The following is a 22,346-nucleotide window of genomic DNA, read 5'->3' as shown; positions in this document are numbered from 1 at the left end:
TTGGATGGTGTAAGATATGACAAAATAATAATAATTTATAAATTATCAAGTGTTCATGGGGGGGAGCGGGAAAGGAGGGGGAAAATGGGGAACTGATACCAAGGGCTCAAGTAGAAAGCAAATGTTTTGAGAATGATGGGGGAATCAAATGTACAAAAGTGCTTGACATATGGATGGATGTATGGATTGTGATAAGAGTTGTACGAGCCCCCAATAAAATGATTTTTTTTAAACTCATGCCCATCCAACTTAACATGGCTTTTCACGCTTCCTTTCATTTTTTTATACCTGGATCACATCCGTGGAGCAGTAATCTCACTGCTCAGCAATTGGTGGTCGCAACAATCCAAATGTGGTATCTTTAGTTGCTATTGAGATGTTTCAAACTCATGGTGAACCCACATGTCACAGGAGAAGTGCTCCATCGGGTTTTCAAGGCTGTAACCTAGTGGAAGTAGATCACCAGACCTGTCTGCTGAGGCACCTCTCACCGAGTTCAAACTGCCAACTCTTCCTTAGCACCCTATACCAGAATGTCTTATCTATACATTTGAGCCCCATGCACCTGGTTAATTCATATCAGACTCCAGTCCCTTCTGCTGATCCAAAGCTTCATACTGTTGTTGTTGTTAGGTGTCATCTCTGACTCATAGTGATACTATGTGCAACAGAGCAAAACACTGCCGGTCCTGAGCCATCCTCACAATTGTTCTTATGTTTGAGCCCATGGTTGCAGCCACTGTGTTGATTCATCTCGTCAAGGGCCTTCTTCTCCCTCACTGACCTTCTACTTTACCACGTATGATGTCTTTCACCAGGGACTGGGCTCTCCTGGTAACATGTCCAAGGTATGTGAGACCATGTCTCGCCATCCTTGGTTCTAAGGAGGCTTCTGGCCGTAGTTCAGTTGGTCTCCATGTGGCTTGTCAATAGGAATGTCCAGCAGAGAATGGATGTGTCTGGCTTCCATTGAGCTATTTATCTCTGTCACACCTCCAAATGAGGTCATCAAACTGCAACCTGATTGACAGGCTAGGCTCCACCCCTTCACTCTTAATAGTCTCAACTTGACACAAGATTATGTAACGACCACACACAGGAAAGCGCTTTATGTTTTGAAAGGCACCTGCAAAAAAAAAAAGAGTAGCTGATCCCAAGGGTTCAATGGAAAGTAAATGTCTAGAAAAAATGATGGAATGTATGTACTAATATGTCGGATACAATTGATGTATGGATTATAACAAGAGTTGTAAAGCACCCCCAATAAAATGATTTAAAAAAAGAAATTAAAACTAAAAGTAGATCCCAAAATCTGAAGTAAGTTGAATAGTATTTAAGAGTGAGGAGCCTAAGAACAGATCATGATGCAGGCCATCACCAATTAGTAAGGTGAAAGACAAGGATAAGAAGAACGAAATAAACAAACCATGCAAGGCACAAAGAAAGAAAGAAAGAAAGGCACTTGCAGCGCTCAATTGTCAATTTGATCAGAACTGAAGAGAGAGGCCATATCATGTTTCACATAACTTTGCCTTTGATGTGTCCATTTGCCACACCAGTTATGTGGGTGGTACACAGAAAGAAGGCGGCACAATATCCAATCTACCTAGCCATCAAGCAATGCTGTCACAGGGCATGCAATGGTAGTTAGTGGTTTTCCAGCTCTGGTGTGACAGCAACACCAAATACTATTTTCAAAAGCTGTCTTTAGGAGTCCCGGTGGCACTCGACATTCCTCACCTGGAAGTGAGTGATCTGCTATAGTGTATGGCTGAAAATTACATCATTACGCTCACGAAACACTACTTTTGGCTGCCTTTTCCATCATTTAGAAAATGAACACCTCTTTATGAATCATTTATTCTGCTCTCTTCTGAAAGATGTTAATATGGCAAGGGAGGGGGGAGGCAGGAATGAGATCTTTGCCACCTACTTCTTGACCCAAAAGAGGATTCTCTTTAATTTCAGATTCAGCACTACACTTGGAAAAGAGACACTAGAATTTTAGAGCCGGCTAATTATCCCTCCTTATGAAGGCTAATTCAACAAATGACCCAGTAGTTGATTAAATAGCCTCTTCGCCGCCCCCCCCCTCTCTCTCTCTCTTTAAATATGGAAACGCTTGGAAAAGGGTGAAAGGCTTGACAAATATAAGGGACGATGTAAGATGTTAATGGACATCTCCAGGTAATGTTTTCTGAGGACGCAGCCTACACTGATTCAAATGGGAGGACTCAAGAACCGACGAAGTCTGCAAGGTGGTTCTTCTGATTCTGTACTATCTGTGCTTGTCAGTCTCGAGTTTAAATGCATTTCTGGGTAGTGTTATTTATGGCTCATTCACCGCAAACCTACTCTCCTGACTCTGCCAATTGCAAGCAAACGCCTTTGGGAACTACAAAAGACAGCCAGTCCTTTAGTGGTGAGGGCAGGAGATAACAAGGGGCCTCTCTTATGGACCCTCCTTCCTAGTCACCCCTACAGCAAAAAAAGCAGTAAAGCACAGTGGTGACAGATGGTCTGGGCTTGAATTCTGGCTCCACCCTTGCCACATATGTGCTCTTGGGGCAAACTGCTAATCTGTCAGTGGGGACAACAATGTCACCTTCTTCCTAGGTTCACTGTGAGGATTCGCAACTAGAGTATGGCAACAGTTCAATGCTCAAGGTCTGTGGTTGGAACCCAATCAGGGACCCCATGGGGGAAAAGCTGGCCATCTTCTCCTGTAAAGGCCACCTCGTGGGGGCACTTCTCCTATATCGCTTGGGCTCACTCTGAGTCAGAAGCAGCTCAACTGCCCTAACAACAGATCCTTTTAGCCAAGTGCCCACTAAAGTATCAACTATTAGGCTTTCCATTCATAAAACAGGGAACCAAGCTGGTAATTTACCAAACCGTGATTTCAAGAAACATGGTTAAGGGAGGAGGGGTGGGGTGCCGTTTCCTCAAGAAGTTCTATAAGCTTCTCTTCCATCTTTCGCAGCCACATGAACGTTTTGCAGGGAGCCATGTCTATGTGGATGAGTTTGATGGGCGGTGGCACACACACAGCCCTGATACTGCTCTTAATCTGCTGTGGCCTTCACTGAGTGTTTTGTCTGACTAATGCTGATGTGAGGCTCGATCTTAATCATGGAATGACACCCCAAATCCTTCATTTTCTTTTTGCCACCAAGAAGTGCCGTGTTGACTACAGGCTTAACACTTGCAGTGTGAGCCTCGAATGTATGTGAATTTGAGATGTATAGATTTCAGCTCATCTGCCATCATTTTAAAAGCAAAAGCTAAAGAAGAGTCGCTCCTTCCGTAGGTGGCCTCCAGCCATCCCCAGTGGGTCAATTACACACAAAAAATTAAATATTAGAGTAGATAGGAAAGAAAGCAGAATTTATCTAGGTCAAGATGAAGACTATGAATTTTCTGAAGCAAAACAAAGATTTGGCTCTCAGCGAAGAGAGAAACCAAAAGGGAAATAAAAAGAGAGTGGCGTTCTAGAATGTTTGAAGCCAGTTTAGTCTGTCCCTTGCTTTGTCTAGCCAATGAGTTTTAATCAGGTCTTCTGGTTCCAAACCTATCTATCAGGTTAAGAAAACCTAATATCTAAAAAGGACTTCTCTGGGTGATTCAAATGGTGACCTGAAAGGTTGGCGATTCAAGTTCACCCAGAGGCACCTTGGAAGTAAAGTCTGATGAGCTACTTCTGAACACTCAGTCCATTTCTATTCTGACACGTATGAGGTGACCAGAGATCGGAAGTGACTCAACAGCCACTTACGTTTGGTTTAAGAGGCAGCACCTCAAACTGTTGTGGAACCAGACGAAGCATTGCAGTGAAATGATCCACAGAATTTCTTTAGATCTCATTTTCCTTCCTCGCTTTCATTTAAAACTATTTTTCCTTAACTGCCCTTTTCAGACTTTCAGCCCTTACGTTAAACAGCATCATTGTGTGTGTGTGGGGGGGGGTGTAATAACCCGCTAGCACAGGTATTTGCATTGCTCCCTCCAACGTGACCGGTCAGCTTTTTTATGTAAGACGCAGAGACCCGCAGGCTGGCATCTTCAACGCCAGCACATCCACATTCTGCTGAAATGTCTCCACACAAGCAAATAGCCAGAGTTGTCAGGGGCCCTAAAATAAAAGTCAAGTACCGTGCTCAATGCTATATCGAAAACATAATTTATCACAGAAATAAAACTCCCTCAGCAGTGTCCTCTTTCCACACAAAGGACAATGGCACGTTAGCGCTTATTAAAACTATTAAGCACCAGAGGAAAAGCATCTTCAAAGTTCAGGGAGAGTCACAAGATGCAAAGCTTGCAAACTACTTTCCAACCACTGGGTCTTCCCATACATTTTGCTCCGTAGGTGCCTTAACCTGAGATGAACCTGATGCTCTCTAAGCCACAGAGGGTCTGGTCCATCATTCAGTGGTTAGCATTGAGGGTGGATAAGGCCAACATCTTTGGTTAAGTTCCAGTGTCAGCCAGTTGGCCTTTCCCTATTTCAGACTTTATCTTTAACCTAGCCCCACTTTCTCCTAATTATTAGAGGGGAAAGGGCATGAATCAGTGCCAACCCATCTTCATCAAATGGGAAGTCAACTCAAAGAGAAAGTTCTGCTAGCTATGATCAAGGGTGTGATTATTTTCATGTGACAGATAGTGTGTTTGGAAAAACAAATGCAGGGACACATATAACACATATACCAACAGGCCCAACCTGTTTCTCTTGAGATAGAGAGGTATTGATCTTAAGCTACAGAAGTAGCAGAGAGGTGCATTTGGTCCCGCTCTGAGTACACTTCCAACTCAGAATCAAGAAAGGAATTCTGAAGGAGTGCTGCTAAGGTCTGACAAGGAGATTAGCAGGAGAGGATTATAAAAGAATGTCAGTAGTAAACACAGTGTCTTCCTAGTTTCAAACAAAATCTACGCCTGTCTGAAATGTTCCTCTGGGCCAAGCTCACGAACCATTCTGTTCCAGAAGGCTGTTTCCAAATGACATCCAACTATGGGAGAGTCACATGATCCACCATGAAATCAGCCTCAAAAATCCCAAGAATGTGACATTTCTAGGGAATAACAACATCACATGGCCCCTGCAGACAGTCAGAAAAGCTCCGATTAAAGTGCACAGAGCCCAAGCACCGCGGATTGTTTTTTATATGCCTAGTTCCTGGACATGGCAACTTTAGCACCTATGTACTCGGGGCACTAGGTGCCTCGGGATTCTTGTTCACTAATAAGTCTTCTGGATCCAACTTAGTCTTTGCTGGGTTTTATGACACGCTGGTGGCATTGTGGGTTGGGCATTGAGCTACTAATCGCAAGGCCAGTAGTTCAAATCCACCAGCTGCTCCATGAGAGAAAGATGAGGCTTTGTTTCCCGGACAGATATCCAGTTTCACAAACGAGATACTGGGCTGCGGTGAGTCGGAATCGACTCAGTGGCAGTGGATTTAGTTTGGGGGTTATCCACCTTTCCTAGTCTTCTGTTATCACTGGCTTACAATAGTGTATCATTCTCTTTCTCTCCCTGCCTATGGCGTCACAGTGTAAAAATCAATCAACGCAGCAATTACCCAAATTGACATTTTAAGAGAGAGCAGTTGATAGAGGGAATGAGATGCACAGCTGTTGGAGGGCTTAGACAAAAAAGGGTAGGGGTGGCAGGGGAAACACCAGATCCTATCTGCAGGAAGTCCCCCTGTAGGACTGGGGGAACAAAGCGTTCCTGGAACAGAGTGTTGCCACAAACCAAGGCTGTGGAATCTGGAGGATTCCCTCCATGGAGGCGGGCCTTCATCCTGTGAGGAGGAGCTGCAGCGGCAGGAACCAGGAAGGCAAGGTGAGCCCGGTGCACCAAGGAGCTGCAAAGAGCAGCCGCTGACTGCTGCCAGCATGGAGGGCGACGGCTAGGCAGAACAGAAGCCAGCAGGGAAAAGGAGGGAGTCACAGGGCATGGCCGTCAGCCTCCCAGGCTCTCTTGAGGTCTCAAATTTCCAGGACCACATGGAAATCCAGCCAGGCCAGAGAGAAAAGCCATTTGCAGGGACTCACCCTCAGCACTCTAAAGCCCTGTGCTTACAAGGGGTGAATCCGAGCTGAGAAACAATAGCTTGCTAACTAGCAGGCTGTGCGATGAATGAGGTGTTAGAATCCCAATGCACCGTGGCTTCTGGAATCCCTCAGACAGGCTTGCTGTGTGGATGCAGCATTAATTAGAGTGGAGAGCCGGCAAGATGCGGCTCTTCAGGGCCCTCAACCAGAGCGGCTCAGTGCATCTAGGGGAGGGAGGGAGACGCCCCTTCTTGTTGGAGCACACTGGGGGCTCAGTGTTCATGCCCCGTTTTGTGCGTTTGTTCGGGCTCAAGTGTGTAGTGCGCAGCAGTCTGTACCCCAAGTAAGTGGTCAGGTGGCCGGTCTCCAGAGCGCAGAAAGCAGGAGGCCTGAGCCGGGTCAGCTGTTGCGGGTGTGCGGTGCTGTCTTACACGCCAAAACCCGGAAGCACTCCGGAGGCCTACTGGACACATGACCGGTTGCATCTTCCCCCGATCGTTCATTAGGCCATCTGCTCTTATCCTCGGGAAGTGTTGCCAAGGGAAGCGGAGAGAGGCGTTCTAGCCTAACTTGCCATGAACTTCGAGGCAGAACAATCATAAATCACAACGTTTCTCTCCCCATGCTGGGCCCTGCCCACTTCGAGCTTCACTTCTCCATGGTAAGATTTTTTAATCGCCTCTTTCTGAAATATTACCCGGGAAAGAAGGGTTTAGTGGTAGCTACCGAAATGAAAACATAAGCTCAGCGTGGCTGATCAATGAAATCAGGCCATTTCATCAAAGCCGTGCAGTCCAACTTCTGGCCTGTAAATTGCTTCAGGAGCCAAAGGGAATTGGAGGTGAGGCCTGGTCTATCCTGCTGAGCCAATACTATCATCTTCACAACCTGCAACACACAAGTTCCTGCAACTTCACAGCAGGAAGAAACTCTGCTGCAAGGAGGACTCCAAGGACTTGGTCATAACCCCCTGGGTCCTAGGCAGTCCACGCCTTGCTCCTCAGGAGGACAAGAACCCCACTGAGATCTTACTGTGTGATGCTCCACAGTGGTCTTCCTCGAAGGCTTCAAGGTCCAATCTCCCAGGCTCACCTTTGACTTTCTCAAGTTGTCTCCCCTTTTTTTACCTGTAACCCCCACAATACTGAGTATGCAGCATGTAGCATGTGCTTGCAAAATGAACTGGAAATCGAAGCTCAAAGGGGAGGGGTGGGGCAGGGACATGCGTGGAGATATAGCTTGCCCTTCTCTCTCCTTTTTCCCTAAGTGCTGAAGTGGTTAAGTTCTTCGGCTTGCCTGCTAAAGCCCAAGATACAGAGAGATACGAATAGTAAACCGGCAAGTAGCGTCATGTACAATATGTTCTCCTCACAATAACAATCAAATTTACAAACAAATTAGCTGTGGAATCTGAAGGACATTCTGTAGTTTTCACACTGGGCCTTCATCTCCTGCTGATAGATGACTTTGACTGTAAATTGAAAACTGGAAGTGGTTAAACATTCTGTGTATTCGCAAGTGCCATTTCCAAAATTGAGGCTGCAGCGAAGAGATGCAAGAAAGGGTTGACGGAAACATGGTGCAATTATGCCTGTTATTAAGATGAGGGAGTGGCAATTATACAGCAGACTCATGGAGAGTGTGTACGTGCTGATTGCTCTGAGGGAGCTGATAAGAACAGACTTTTATAGCACCTATCAAGTCTGGGGTCTGCAGCGAAGAGAAGATGTTCAGCCCCTCCATCAGTGTGCTTTTAGACAGGGTGGATAGTCCCAGAAGCCATCTTGGAAGCGATACAAACATGTTTGCTCTTTTCTTAATGAGCTTTGATGGAAACTCTTACATAACCAGATGATTTCTTTCATTGTTTCTTTCCTCTAGGATAACCACTCTCAAGCTTTTTGGTTTCAGCCTCTCTGTATGCTCCTAAAAATTGTTGCGGGCTCTAAAAAGCTTTTGCTTGTGTAGGCTTTATCAAATAGTATTTACCTTAAATCATATTAAAACACTGCAATTTTAAAAGTCGAGGAAAAAGAGGCAAATAATAGTCCTCAGAAAAATTGTTTTGACCTCACAGACCTGAAAAGGTCTTGCGGAGCCCCAAAGAGCCCAGGACTAAACCGGAGATACCATCAATACCACGTTCCCTAAATCAGAAATGATCATGGGTTGGAAGACAGCATCAGCTTGATAAAGCTGGGTGGTGCGGAGAACTGCTCCATTCAATGTAAACATTGATTATAAGTTGTATGTTCATTTCAGAAAAGTTAAAAGTGTGTGTTTGGGGGGGCAGTGTATTTTAACATTAAGGAAATGTGGCAACTCATATTAACATTACTGGCTCTGTGAAAACCTAGATTACTGGCCCAAACATCTTGGTGATCAACTGTTTGTTTTTTGTAGTGTTTTGTTTCTTTCTTTCTTTTTCTAAGAAACTTTTTCATGCGTTCATTTCTTATAAGGCCTTCGTGGACTGAAAAATGTTGCTGTCATTGAAGCATTTATGTTTTCATTCAGCAAACATTTGTCAATTGCCATGCCAGACACTGAATGAGACCTCATAGCTGCCCTTGAAGACTCCGTCCAAGTAGAGGCTCTAGGAAGGCAAATAAGTAATCATGGAATAATGCAGAAGTGGTGGATCCAAATGAGTCATGACACTGAGAATAAACAGCTTCAAGGGCCCAAGTGTTGAACAGTGGTATCCAGGAACATACAAGGTTAATCTCTAAGCTCAAGCAATTAGTCATCCTCTTAACAAAGAGCCACCCTAGTGGACTCTGCCACATCTGTCAGTCACTTTCAGACATCAATTTGTTGCCATTTAATTTAAGTTTGCAAACACAGGTTATCTATCCAGAGATGTAAAACTAGAAATGTACTAGACCAGTTTCACTGTAACCGTGTCCTCACGCACTTTGGGCAGTATCAAAGCCTCATGAGAGAGAGACCATTGTCTTCATTGTGATTAGATTCAACTGAGGACACAAGGCCCCAGAATAACAATGGCTTACGCAAGAGAGCCAACAGACTAGAAATAGAGTCCAGGGTGAGGATGGCAGTTCTACCATGTCATCCGGAACTTTGGCGCCTGTTTTTATGCTCCGCCCTCCTAGCGCATGACTTCCACGTTCAAGGCCACCTCATAGTCCGAGATTTCTGTCAAATCTCTTGCCAGTATATCCACATTGTAAGACAGACTCCCTGCCATAGAGCCAGTACTGACTCACAACGACCCTATAGGACAGGGTAGAACTGCCTGCTGTGAGTTTCTGAGACTGTAAGTCTACAGGAATAGAAAGCTCTGTCTCCCGAGGAGCAGTTGGTGATTTCGAACTGCCCACCTTGGGAGTGGCAGCCCAATTTTTAACCACAACACCACCAAGAAAGGCAAAAAGAGGTTCTTGTTTTCCAGGAAGTCTCATTCCGCACTTCCTCTTACACCTCTAGCCTGAAACTTTATCACTGGGCTAAACCTAATTACAGGAGCCTTGTGGCGTAATGGTTATTTGTTGGGCTGCCTGGTTGACAATTCAAAACCGCCAGCAGCTCCCGGAAAAAGGACCGGGCTTTCTACTCCGTAAACAGTTACAGTTTCGAAAACCCACAGGGGAGTCGCTATGAGTCAGCTTTTACTCAGTGGTAAAGAGATTTAGGTGTGTACCTAATTAGAGCCCCTAGGTGGTGCAAATGGCTAAATCCTTGATTAGTAACCAAAAGTTTAGTCATTCAATCCCACCCAGAAGCATTTTGAAAGACAGGCCAGGCAATCTGTATTCTAAAATGTCACAGCGTTGAAATCCCTTTAGAGCAGCTCTGCTGGGCACACGCAAAGTCCCATGAGTTAGAATCACACAACGGTCAACCACAGTGCCTGATTACTAAGAGATCTGGGAATGTCTCCTATGCACCAAGGTGCCCAGGTTAAAATTTGGAATTTATGACCATGAGAAAAGGGTGAATGGCCTACCCGGCCTAGAACTAGCAGTCTCTACTGCAGATTAGCTTCCCCAGTAAAACCCCAAATGCACGGCCATCGGGTCTGTTCCCACTCACAGCCACCCTACAGGACAATGTAGAACTGCTCCTGTGGGTTTCTGAGACTGTAACTCTTCACAGGAGGAGAGAACCTCATCTTTCTCCACCAGATTAGCTCAGTAACCCCAAATTCGGAATTTTGTTTAGACAATGATGCTGAGTTTCTTCAATAACAACTTTTCAAAAACTGACTGCCCTCAAGGCGATGCCAACTCCCAGTGACCATATAATTTCTGGATACTCTCCCTCTTTGAGGGACTAGAAAGCCCAGTCTTTCTCCTTCCGAGAGGCTAGAGGTTTCTAACTGCTGAACTTGCACTTCGCAGCAGCCTGATGCAAGGGGACTCCACCTCCAGGACTCCTTTCAAATTCAAAGCAGGAGCAGAAAATACCCATGTTTGGTTTGGTTTGCCCTATTTGGAAAGCAGCATGATGACATCTTTGAGAGTGATAGCCTCTATTGGTCTTTTTTTTTAAGTGGAAGCTATTAGAAGATAAAATGCATCAGGACTGTTGGGGGTTTTATTTTGTATGTTTGGTTTTGTTGTCTTTCCCTGCACTTTCCAAAATGTTTCAGGAACATCGAAGTGGATGTGATTCCATCTCGATCCGCTGCAGCAGAATCATCCTAATTATCAGACAGTTCAATGTTGGGTTAGATTGATCCTGGCGATTCATCGACACAGAACAATGCAAGCCAAGTGTCTGTTACCCTGCATGGGCAGCCCAGGAGACACAAAGGTGTCTTGGACCAAAGGGTGAGAGCTTCTTTGAGTCCTCCAGCCGTGATGCACAGAGACACGAGTGTGCGGCTCTGAGATCATGGCACATAAGTTGCCTGTTGACAGGGCCATGCGATCCTGGTGGATTTCAACTTCGAATAATTTTGAAAAGCAAGATCAATAGAGGCCATCCCTCTCAAAGGTGTCATCATCCCTTCCAACTGCAGAAAGCCACACTGGGTTCCAGATGACTTTTCCCCCGCTTCTAACTTTGAAGATGTTCAGACAGTATCTGTGTGAAGACACAAGAAGGCCATTTGAAAACTGACAAAAAGTGATGCTAACTATCTGGAGTTGTCAGCTTTTAGAAGCATGGAGAAATCTAATGTGGAGCTGCCAGAACACCTGGGCGAGAGCGCTCAGCCCCGTCACGTCGCTATCTCTTCCCCAGGGCTGGCACACTACAGAAAAGATCATCATACACTCCCCAGTAATGCCTCCTGAAGAGGCGTCTGAGATCAAAGTCAAACAATCATTTTTAAAAAGGAACCATAAGGCTCCAAATGTAGGAAAGGAAGATCAAAAATATCGGGTTTGAGATGAAGAGATGGGACCTTTGGGGGGGGGGGCTCATTTGCACAGTGCAAGCGAACTCTGAGGGAAAAAGTTATTAGCATTTGGTGGCAACTGAAAGACAGGGGGCTGTCGTGCTATGTTTTTTGAGGTTGTTCATGGAAGTTCATTTCTTAAAGGAAATGCAATGGAGCACAAATATTCTATGGACCACTACCACTGTAGGTCATTCAGCTTTGTACATACCTACGAGGGGGCTTCAAAGAGGTCATGGAAAAATGGAATTTAAAGTTTGTGGGACTTTCCCACCAACTTCTTCAAGCCCCTTCACACATGCCTCTTCTTTGTACATAGTGGAAAAGCAAGGATGTGACATCGGAACAAGACGGTTCACTGTGCGAAGTCTGTGACCATTAGTACTGGATCCCTGGAGCCTACCAGCGTGCCTAACACAGGCAGCATAGGCATTCATTGATGGAAGAAAGAAAAGTAATTAAAATAGCATAGTCTGCCCTTGGAATTGTACCAAGTAGTGTTGCAAATAACAGTGGGGCATCCAAACAATAAGCTAAAATGTTAGCCACGGGATTGGCTGTCAAAATGGATGTGCAATAATAGATTCCAATAGAACCAAGCTACTTCTCGGAAGACACATAGCTTAGACTGATTCTCAGGGAATAGGATGAATGAGCAAGGAGGAAATGACTGGGGAAGTAGTAGCATGTGTAACCTTGAAAGAGCACAACTATGACTGTACATGGGGGTTCATGAGAGGGCCAAGGAAGTGAGCATTGCAATAGTCAAGACAGGGACCGGAGCAAATATAACCCCAAACCTAGCACTTACAGAGTGCTTTCTATGGACCAGGCAGTGTGCTAAGTGTTTTACATTTATTTTTGTTTCCATCTAATTCTTATAATACATCGTTGATAAAGATGAAGATATTATTATACCCAGCTTTAGATGAGGAAATTGAAACTCAGAAAGGTTAACGCATTCACACACACACACACACACACACACACACACACGACCACAGAGGTAGTAAATGGCAGAACCCAAAATGATAACTCGGTGTGGAGTTGTAATTCCAGAGCCTAAGCTCTTAAACGTTTTGCTCCATTAACATCTGTGCCATTTTCTAAGGAGAAAGCCCATAGTGTTCATTGAGTCAAGGGACTCTAACTCAAGAAAGGATGATTCGAGGTGTTCCTGACTCTAAGCCATTAGGACAAGAACGACGTGTTTGGATCCGTACTCCCATCTCTGTCAGATGGTTGGATGGGTGGGGAGCTGTAGCGGTGAATGGCTAGCCTCAAGGTTGGTTCTCCTGCATCTCATCTGGTCTTCCTCTAGTCTGTCCTCAAAGTGCTGCCTAAGTGATCTCCCTAGAGTTCTAACCCAACCAGGGCAGTGCTCCCATTTTAAATACCCTAAGTGACCTCACAACTACAGTTTGACACAGCATTTCTAGAATGCACAGCCCTCTATTACTTAAAGTGATTCTCAACAAGAGATCATTTGGACCATCCAGAGGACATCTGAAGGGGTCCGAGTAGGATAATTGTTAAGCATCTGCCTGCTAACCTTGGGGAGGTGGTGGTCCAGGCATCTAGTAGATTGGAGCCAGGGGTGTGGCTGATCGTCCTACGAGGCACAAGACAACATGCTCACTATCTATACCTATATATTTTTATCTATATCCAAAATGCCATCAGTGCTGAAGTTGAGAGACTCTGGCCTTGACCCTGACAAACATTTAAAACTTTCTGGGCCACCAATATCTTACCTACTTTACGCTCTAGCAGTATCAGACAGCCGCTAGTTCCCCCGCTCCCCTATGGCTTCATGCTTCTGTACTTTTGTTTATTCTTTTCTTTGTGTTGTGGCACTCTTCCTACCTTGCTTCAGCTGAATACCTTTGATTTATCCTTCTAGGACTCGTACCCCAATTCCCTCTTCTTGTGCACTCTTGTGTCACTCTGGGAAGACATCTATGTTCAGACTTCCCTCCACATAGAGAAACGGTTTGTTTCTAAATCGCCTTTCCCCACTTAGTGAAGAGCTCTTTTAAGGGGGCACATCACACAATGTATCTACGAAATCCTAGAAACCTTTATTAAACAGAACTATCAAATATGCAGCTCTTGTTTAATGACTTATTCTCCAACTCGGGCAATACCTTTCTTTTATATATTTTTATTTTATGATTATTGAAGTTTTAAAATCATTTTATTGGGGGCTCATACAACTCTTATCACAATACATACATACATCCAGTGTGTCAAGCACATTCTGTACTGTCCGATGTACATCACATCAAAATGGCACTTTTGACATCTTCAGGGGACTCCAATTGTATTCATTTTCACTCTTGTTTTGTGTTTAAGAACAAAATTATCCTAGGACCACCTTGCTACTCTCAAAGAATGCAGGTACATTGTTGTGTTGACCAAAAATATATATTCCTCAGTGCAACTTTCTTTCTTAGCCTTTGTCTCACTAATTCAGTTTCCAGTTTTCTTTAAACTTGCTCATCATAAGCACCCACGTTGGTACTGTGGCTTTAGAAAAATGTAACAATGCTACCCTTTTGGAGTCCTTCCCCACAAAAGAAACAATCTCTAGAAGCTTCGGAACTGAACTCTGTGGCTCAAATTTACCTGACCCCACAGATCCCCTGTGAAGTCACTATTTGGATTGGACCTTTTTATGAGGGAAACCTGACAAGACTAAGACAAGCGTAAAAATAAAAGAACTTGTCTGCAGCCATCCACTGATCGCAGAGATGTGTTTAAACGTCCCTTGTTTGGCATTAGCCTAGGCTTGCATAAACTGGATTCCTAAGAACAATGCTTTTTTGTTGTTGTTCGGTTTTACCCTTAACCTCGTATTTATCTGTATAATAGCGCCTGACACATAGTTGCCATTGAATTGATCGCAATTGTGACTCATGGCAGCCGCGGTGGGTCTGAGTATAACTGTGCTCCATAGGGTTTTCAATTGCGCTGGTTTTACAGAAGGTGATCGCCAGGCCTTTCTACCAAGGGAGGCACCCTGGAGGAACTCAAACTCCCAGCCCTGCTGTTACTTGACTCTTCATGAGCCTTAACTTTCTCAGCCAAAGGGCAATTTGAAAAGGAGAAGAGGCAATTCGAAAAGGCTTGGTGATGGGAACACATGTCACCTCCTCTGAAGGAGGAGCCCAACAGCCTGGAGTGTAAGAGCGCATACCTAAAAATGGAGAAAGTTTCTTCAAGTGACTGTGCTACGCTCAGAAAGTAACAACCCATGTCAAGTGGCTGGCACGCGGAAACACTCAACTTTAAGCAGGAGTTACTATCCCGAATGGCCAAAATGATCAAGCCTGTAATTTTCCAGATGTTTTGGATTGATGTGTTAGAATTATGGTGCTGGTGAAAAATACTGAAAGGTCCACCAAAAGAACACACAAATTTGTCTTGGCAGAAGTACAGCCAGAATGCTCCTAAGGAGCAAGGATGGCAAGACTTGGTCTCACAGACTTTGGACCTGTTTTCAGGAGAGATCAGTCCCTGGAAGAGGACATCATGCTGCGTAAAAGTAGAGGGGTATCAAAAAAGAGGAAGGCCCTTGGCAAGAGGGATCGACACAGTGGCTGCAGCAATGGGCTCAGACATAAGAACAATTCCAAGGGTGCTGCAGGACCGGGCTGTGTTTCCCTCTGGTGTTCTTAGGGTGGTTCTGAGTCACAACCGACTCAATGGCACTTAACAACAACATAGATTAGGACAGATTCAAAGGAAAGGGGAGTCCCTACTTAGAGTTAAAAAGCAGCTCAATGTAAAGAAAATGATTGCCATCTAGAGTAAAGGTAGTGTCAGGGTAAGGCAAAATTCAGAAAGGTGGTGTGTGAACAAGTGAAGTCTGGGACATAGAAAGGGCACAACCTTTCGTGATAATTGGCCTAGGTTCCTTCTAGCTCTAGAGTTCTGTGACGATGAAACCATGTTTGATACTTACTACCCCTTATTATGCACTGGGCACTGCAATGAGCCCTTTATCCCACTATCTCATCGAATCCAAGCCTTAAACCTAGAAGGTAGAGATATTATCAGATGGGATTATCTAGAGACCCCCTAGAGGACACAGAATTTGCCCCGGGTTACACAACTAGTAGCAGACGTGAGGAAATAACACGGAGGCCACCTCCTCTGGCTCCAAAGGGTGATTTATTACCACAAGGCAGGGGTCAAACATGCCTCCATCCTCCTTCCCCTTTCCCCCTCTATTCTGACACCAACATCTCCCACATCAATCTACTTCTGTGGCTGCGTTCTACAATTCATTGCAATGGCCACACCAAACTCAAGGATAATGCACAGGATAATGGTGTTTATTGGGATAATTAACAGGTTACAATGCAGGTGAGAAAGGCCCAGGTTAGTGTTGTTCAGTCAGGATCATTTCTTCTCTGGTAGGTCCCCAGGCAGTCCTCCCTCTGGCCCTCAGCCTCTTGGCCTGGCCTCTGCCCTGATCAGACAGTGTTTCTGGGCTCTTTTAGGGCTGCCAATAAATACCCAAAGGGTATGCCACTCCAGTAAGGCTCAACCTGAAGGCATTTAACTCCAACTCCATATACTCCATTCCCCGAATTAAGTGCCCAGACGCACCCTACTCCACAAGCCAGCCTCCTACCCCAAAGCACTCAGTTTTACTTGCTCTGTGAGCTAGATAGTCCCCTACTCTGTCTCGTGCTCTGGCTCCTGCTGGTTCCCCTACTGCTGCTCCTTATGTGTTACAGTGGTCTCCTGGATGAAGAAAGTTCACTTGGCAGAGAGCTCACAGGATCCAAAGGACGCACTACACTCCTGGTTCTTCTCTCTTACTGATAGTGAAAGTTCTCCCGCTTGTTACTGAGTTGGCTCATTTTATATCCAGCAGGATGGCCATCACAAGTAACCCTTCTAACAATCACTCACCACTGAATCATATAATCCAGTCACAATCTTCCCCCACCTTCTTACCCATCAGGAAGCTATAAGTCCTTTGGTGAATGTAACAAAGGCTATGGCTTAGAAAAGCCTTAGTAAATATTTCACTGAATTGCAAGCTGGAACCAGCATTCAAACCATTAGCCGGGATCCAAGTCTATATAAACTGGTTTATATCTGGCGTGCAGGATTAGATTTCGGTAAGGTTTCATATTGGGATATTCCTTTTGCACGTTCACCTACTTTTTCTGCTATTCAGGTTCAAATTAGCTAGAATTTTTTTATACCAACCATGAAACTGGTTGGCCTGGAAGTCAACTCCCCTCAAGGCATATATTCAATTAGCAGAGAAAGGCAGTGCTGTCCAGAGTTGACATCTACACCAAATTCTCCTTTCTGCTTAGGATGATTTCTGATGGAAGGAGTTTGGGACATGAGCGCATTTCACCAGCTGCCGGCTACACCAATGACCTTTAATGCTAGTTTAGTTTAAATACATTTTGACATGTCAAATAAATGAATGTATTTTTATTATGAGCTGGGGCAACCACCACAAATTAGGCCAAATGGTTGCCCTGCAGGTGGGGTCACTGGGCAGAGTTTTCAGAGTGTCACCGCTATTCCACCCTCTCTTTCTACTCCTTCCCCCCCAAAGAAGGGTTTGTTTCTCTCCACTTCCCCACCTCAGAAAGCACTTGGATTGGGAGGGAGGGGAAAAATGAGGACCTAACGTCGGGGGTTTAAATGGAGAGAAAATGTTTTGAGAAACGATGTACAAATGCGCTTTACACAATTGATGTGTGTATGGATTGGGATAACAGTTGTATGAGCCCCTAATAAAATGTTAAAAAAAAAGAAAGCACTTGGATCAATGGCTAACAGCCCAAGAGGGTTAACACGAGCCCTACCTCGGTGGTAGCATATCATCTGGGGGGTCTCTGTGTATCTCAGAGATGCGAAGGCTGACTGCCATTCTGTGTGTGCGGCTATGCGTTCTGGAAATGCTTTGCTAGTGGCTGCAGAGTTTCTGGTGTGGGTGTGATGCGCCTGGAAGTGAGACTCGTGAGCATCAAAGAGGCTGACGAGAGGGCCAGCTGCTGGAAAGTCAAGCCTGGGCGTACTAAGTAGCCGCACGTCTTTCATCTGAGGAGATTTCAGAGACCAGGCTGCCCAGCTAAATCACATGGGAATTAAAGGGATTCTGAGTAGTTGGTATCGAAAGTGTCTCAGAAGCACAAAGGCCACTTTAGTCACAAGAAACTGCCAGAGGGTGACTTATTTGATGGGGAAAAACGAAAACCCAAACAAAGCTCCAAACAGAGTAAAACAAACAGACACAATAGCCGGTGTGTTTTTGAGGCCATATTAAATCTAATAAACATGACACGAGTCGTATTGGTGTAAGTCAGGTTGGGTGTGTTGGAGAATTTAACAGCTTTTCTTCCAACTCCCAGCCTCTGCCTCGGGGGCAGCCTCGACAACCGGGAACAAACTAAAACAAAAACAAAAACCACAAATGTGCCGGTCCCTGAATTCTGCCCAGGTGTATGCTGCCCCCCAGCCTCAGGCCTGGCCTCAGTGCTCGGAGAGGGGCTAATTAACACGTCATTTCGCCTAGTGTGTTGGTTGTTGGGTTGGGTTTTTTGTTTTGGCTTTTTTTGCGTGTTGTTTGGGTTTGGGTTTGTTTCTGGGTCACTGCCTTCAGACTTGATCAAAATAGGAGTGTTGTACTGAAGTGAATTCATTTCCTCTTCTTCAGCTCGCCTGGGTTTATTTCCGGGGGGACCATGCTACACGGGACCCTGCATACAGACAGCTTCTGTACAAGCATGCCAGTGTGTCTAGAGGTCCGGTAGGGTGGGGGCAAGCCGGGAAGGGGTTGACCCCCCTCCACAGCAGCAGGCACACACACTCCCTCTCGGTAGCGGGGGTACTGACATGCAAAGGCCTCAGACAGATGTGCCGAGGACACGTCACCGCACACTGTGCTGGGAACTGTTCAGGCTGGTGTTTAATGTTTATCCAACGGCCTCAGACTGCAAGGCTCTGTGGAACATGCATGCAGAACACAAGCTCAGCTTTATACCCCATTAGCACTTGAATTCTTCACTGTCCAGAAGCAGATGATACAGAGAGGGTCCACCGAGGTGGAGGGGGAGGGGCAAGGGCACAGAATGAGGTTGCTGGGCATCCGAGAGAGTTGCTTATGGGCAGGGGACAAAGCCCCCCCACCTCCCCAAGCCATACAGGAAGGGAGGCCAAAGCCAGTCTCTGTCTCCTGTACAGCAGCACCAGTTGCCTCCCCTAAGCACCTGGATTAGAGGGGGACCCTTATTTCAGCCTGCCTTTTATCCAGCTGGGGAAACGGTGGGCCTCAGAGTGTGACGGCAGCCCAGACTGCATTTTTCAGACCTTAAGATGGTTTTCCCCTTTCAAGTTTGTAAGGAAAACAGTGCTTTCCTTGGGCTTTCCATCAAAGCCAAAGGTGTCAACGGTACCATTATGATTTGGGCCGGCATGGGACAGATTTCCCTGCCTTTGCCTAGCCTCGGGGGTGAGAAAGAAAGGACAGAACAAGTGGGATGGAGCACAGTTTGAGAAGTGCACAGAAATAAAGAGTAGCTGTCGAGGAGAAGTTGGGGCCTCGGGTGTCTGAGACTTTGTAAACCTGTGCGGGAGCAGGCAGCTTCATCTTTCCTGTGCGTTTGAACCACCTACCTTGCCAACCTTCCAAACAGCCCCTCCAGGGCTCCACTGTATTCCATGTTGTTGTTTGGCAGGTGGGGGAGTGGGGGCAGGGGGAAGGTGGTTATCAAGGAGAAGTCAGGGTAGTCCTTGGGGCCAGCTCTTCGGGTCAGAAAGGAACTAGAGGGGAGCCGTGTGTGGTATGTCTCAGGGTTCCTAGTGCCTAGCACAGTCCCCAGCACAAGGCACCCCAGCCATACACACAGCCTCATCGTTTTCCTTCTAACTTCTTAACCTGCTGCAGGTCCAGCCACTTCCCTTCACCCCCACGACTACCATTGCTAGGTAAGGCCACAATCGTTTCTCATCTACACCGCCACAGGAGTCTGCCTCGCATTTTCCTTCAATATTAGCTCGACAGCAGCCAGTTTGATCACATCGAGCATCTACCCCAATCTACCTAACGCCCTTTAATAGTTTCCCATACCCATCAGAATAAAACTGAATCGTTCTATTATCCAACCACTGGCCACCTTCTGGGTCTGCCTATATTTGCCTTACTGAATTGCTAGCAGTGGCCTGAATGGGCCATGATTTCTCTAACCTCTGGGTCTTGACCTATGCTCTTTTTCTCTACTTGGATTGCCCTCAACTCCACTTCCTTCTCATCCCCAACGAAGCTTACTGGTGACTCCCTGCCCTGTTTAAATACCACCTTCTATGGGAATACCTTGACTGAGGGAGCTCCTCTCATACCCCATGTGCTGCCTTTCCTCATCACACAGAGAGTTAGGGTGACTCTGCCAAGGGTTCTAAACTAGGCACTTAGAGAGCACTGGCAGCACTGTTGGGAAAGTATCAGACTGTGAATCTCAAGGTCAGTGGTTCAAACCCAGCAGCCACTCTCGGGAGACCAAGAAGACTATCTAAAACCCTTGGTAGAGTCGCTCCAAGTAGGAATTGACTTGGCAACCATGACTTTGTCTGGGCTCTATATGCATCACTTACTTAAGGGCAACAACTGTGTCTTAACCATCATTTGATTTCCCCAAACCCAAAGAACATGCTGAGCAAAGGGCGGAAAAAGACGAGAGAGAGAGAAAATAAACCTGCTTCTTTGCTGAGGAAAGGGGAATAGAGAGTGACCCAGGTCTAGCTAGGCCTGCGGTGTATTCTGACTGGGGATTTGACATCAACAGCTGCAGAACCATGCCTGAGAATTCTACAAGATGGACGCCAGGTCTTTGGTGATGACAGGTTCTGATTGGATACAATTGAGGTTCTTCAGCCCTCAGTGGTCCAGCCACTGCAAGGATCCTGCCCTTCCATGCGTGTTTAGGTCAGGGGGAGATATGACTTTGCATATCAAAGAGAACCCAGCACCCCCACAGTAGCGATCTGCAAACTTTGGCCTACCTCAGAATCCCCTGGCTAGCTACTGAAACCTAGATGGCCGGGTCCTGACCTCAGAGTTTCTCATGAAATGGGGCGGAGATTGGCCGGAGAACTGGTGTTTCTAACAAATTCCTAGGCGATGTGATGGCTGCGGTTCCTGCTGCCAAGAGCACCCTGGGAAAACCATTGTGCTGGAAGGTCTTGCCTGGAACTACTGAAAATGATATAGGTGCATTGTATTGGGAATTGCACAAATGATCAGCCTGTTCGTCAGAATATTTGATTTACCACTCCTCAAGCCGCACCAACTTAGCTGAAATTCATGAGCCAGGCAGTCAGCAATACGCTGATGAGCCTTTCCAGCTAAAACTGTCCTTGGAAATATACAGTAACTTCATCGAGTGTGTGTTTGGCTTTTTTTTTTTTTTTTTTTTTTTGCAGGTGCGATTAGAGTGGCCAACAGATCTTGCAGTCAATCCCATGGACAATTCACTGTATGTCTTGGATAACAACATTGTGCTGCAAATTTCTGAGAACAGGCGCGTGCGGATCATTGCGGGGCGCCCCATTCACTGCCAGGTGCCAGGCATCGATCATTTCTTGGTCAGCAAGGTGGCAATTCACTCCACTCTGGAGTCGGCGAGGGCTATCAGCGTCTCCCACAGCGGGCTGCTCTTCATAGCTGAAACCGACGAGAGGAAAGTAAACCGCATTCAGCAAGTCACCACCAATGGGGAGATCTCCATCATCGCTGGCGCCCCCACTGACTGTGACTGCAAAATTGATCCCAACTGTGACTGTTTTTCAGGTATGACCTTTGCAGCAATTCCCCAGCTCCCCCTTTCTGCTTTCCAAAGGAAAGTGTGAATTGGAAAAGTCACGAGGAAGAAAAAGATGTTTCCTGTGATGATTGGTATGAGTGGTAGAGAAAGCAATGGATTGGAAGGAAGGTAACCTCATATCTGGTTGTCGTGCTGCCAGTGACTCCCTGAGTGACCCTTGCAAAGCCACCAAACATCTCCATGACTCATCTACTTCATTTCTTAAATAGGTCTTGGTCATGTGACTTTGCTGTTTAGAGGCTAAATAATATAGTAAAATGCGTAACGCTCTAGAAAGTTAGGGCCAATAAATATACTAATGTAAGGGCATGGTCTTGTTTGTACCTTGGAGGAAGGGAAACCAGGTGAAGCGCCACATGCACTCGTTTAGGTAAGGGGGGAAAAACAGAGATGACCTAAGAGCCTTGGTGGCATCATGGGTTACACACTGGGCTGCTGAATTGTTGAGCTGCTAATTGGGAGAGTTACAGTCTGGGAAACCCATAGGGGCAGTTCGACTTTGTCCTGCAGGGTCACTATTAGTTGATGCCAGTGATTTGGGGGTTTTTGAAGGGGCTGGTGCATTGTGCATTGTGTGTCACTTACATGGATTACACGAAAGAAAGAAAGAAAGAAAGAAAGAAAGAAAGAAAGAAAGAAAGAGGGAGGGAGGGAGAGACAGAGACAGAGAGAGAGAGAGAGAAGAAAGATCCAAAACTTTCTTGAAAACCAATAGTGTCCTTTACTTCTCTGGGAAACACGCAAGCCAACAAAAAGTGCCTTTCCCCCAGAACATGGAGTGGGTATTCCAGAGAGCGAAAAACCCTCTGCAGGTCAGCAAATAAATGTGTGACGAGGACTTGGAAGTCCCTCCCGGCTCCATGCAGCTCCATTAAACTGCTCCTCCCAGCCTAAATGGTCCTCATAACCTTTGCCACTCCTTGGGCCAGAGGAATCCAGGGTGAGCAAGTTCATCAATAGGGCTTTTCAATCAATGTTTCCAGTGTTTTCCTGGACTTTCTGTTGTGCTGATTTACATCTTTCTTTCCAGACAGATCTAATGTTGATTCCAGTTA

The 22,346-nt window shown here is 45.9% G+C and overlaps 1 protein-coding gene across 1 annotated transcript in view; it reads left to right on the top strand.

Annotated features, from left to right (window-relative positions):
• Positions 1–22,346, top strand: part of TENM1 (teneurin transmembrane protein 1) — a 406,739-nt gene that overhangs the window by 327,920 nt on the left and 56,473 nt on the right. Inside the window, exon 21 of the mRNA XM_004713061.2 lies at positions 20,891–21,257. Within this exon, the coding sequence (XP_004713118.2) occupies positions 20,891–21,257 (367 nt within the window). The remainder of the gene's footprint in view (positions 1–20,890; positions 21,258–22,346) is intronic.

This window comes from Echinops telfairi, unplaced genomic scaffold (genome assembly GCF_000313985.2).
Source record: "Echinops telfairi isolate 266 unplaced genomic scaffold, ASM31398v2 ScPeMD7_6080;HRSCAF=6971, whole genome shotgun sequence".
Taxonomy (NCBI): Eukaryota; Metazoa; Chordata; class Mammalia; order Afrosoricida; family Tenrecidae; genus Echinops; species Echinops telfairi.
The sequence above is the reverse complement of the archived record's forward strand: the minus strand, read 5'-3'. Positions and strand labels throughout refer to the sequence as shown.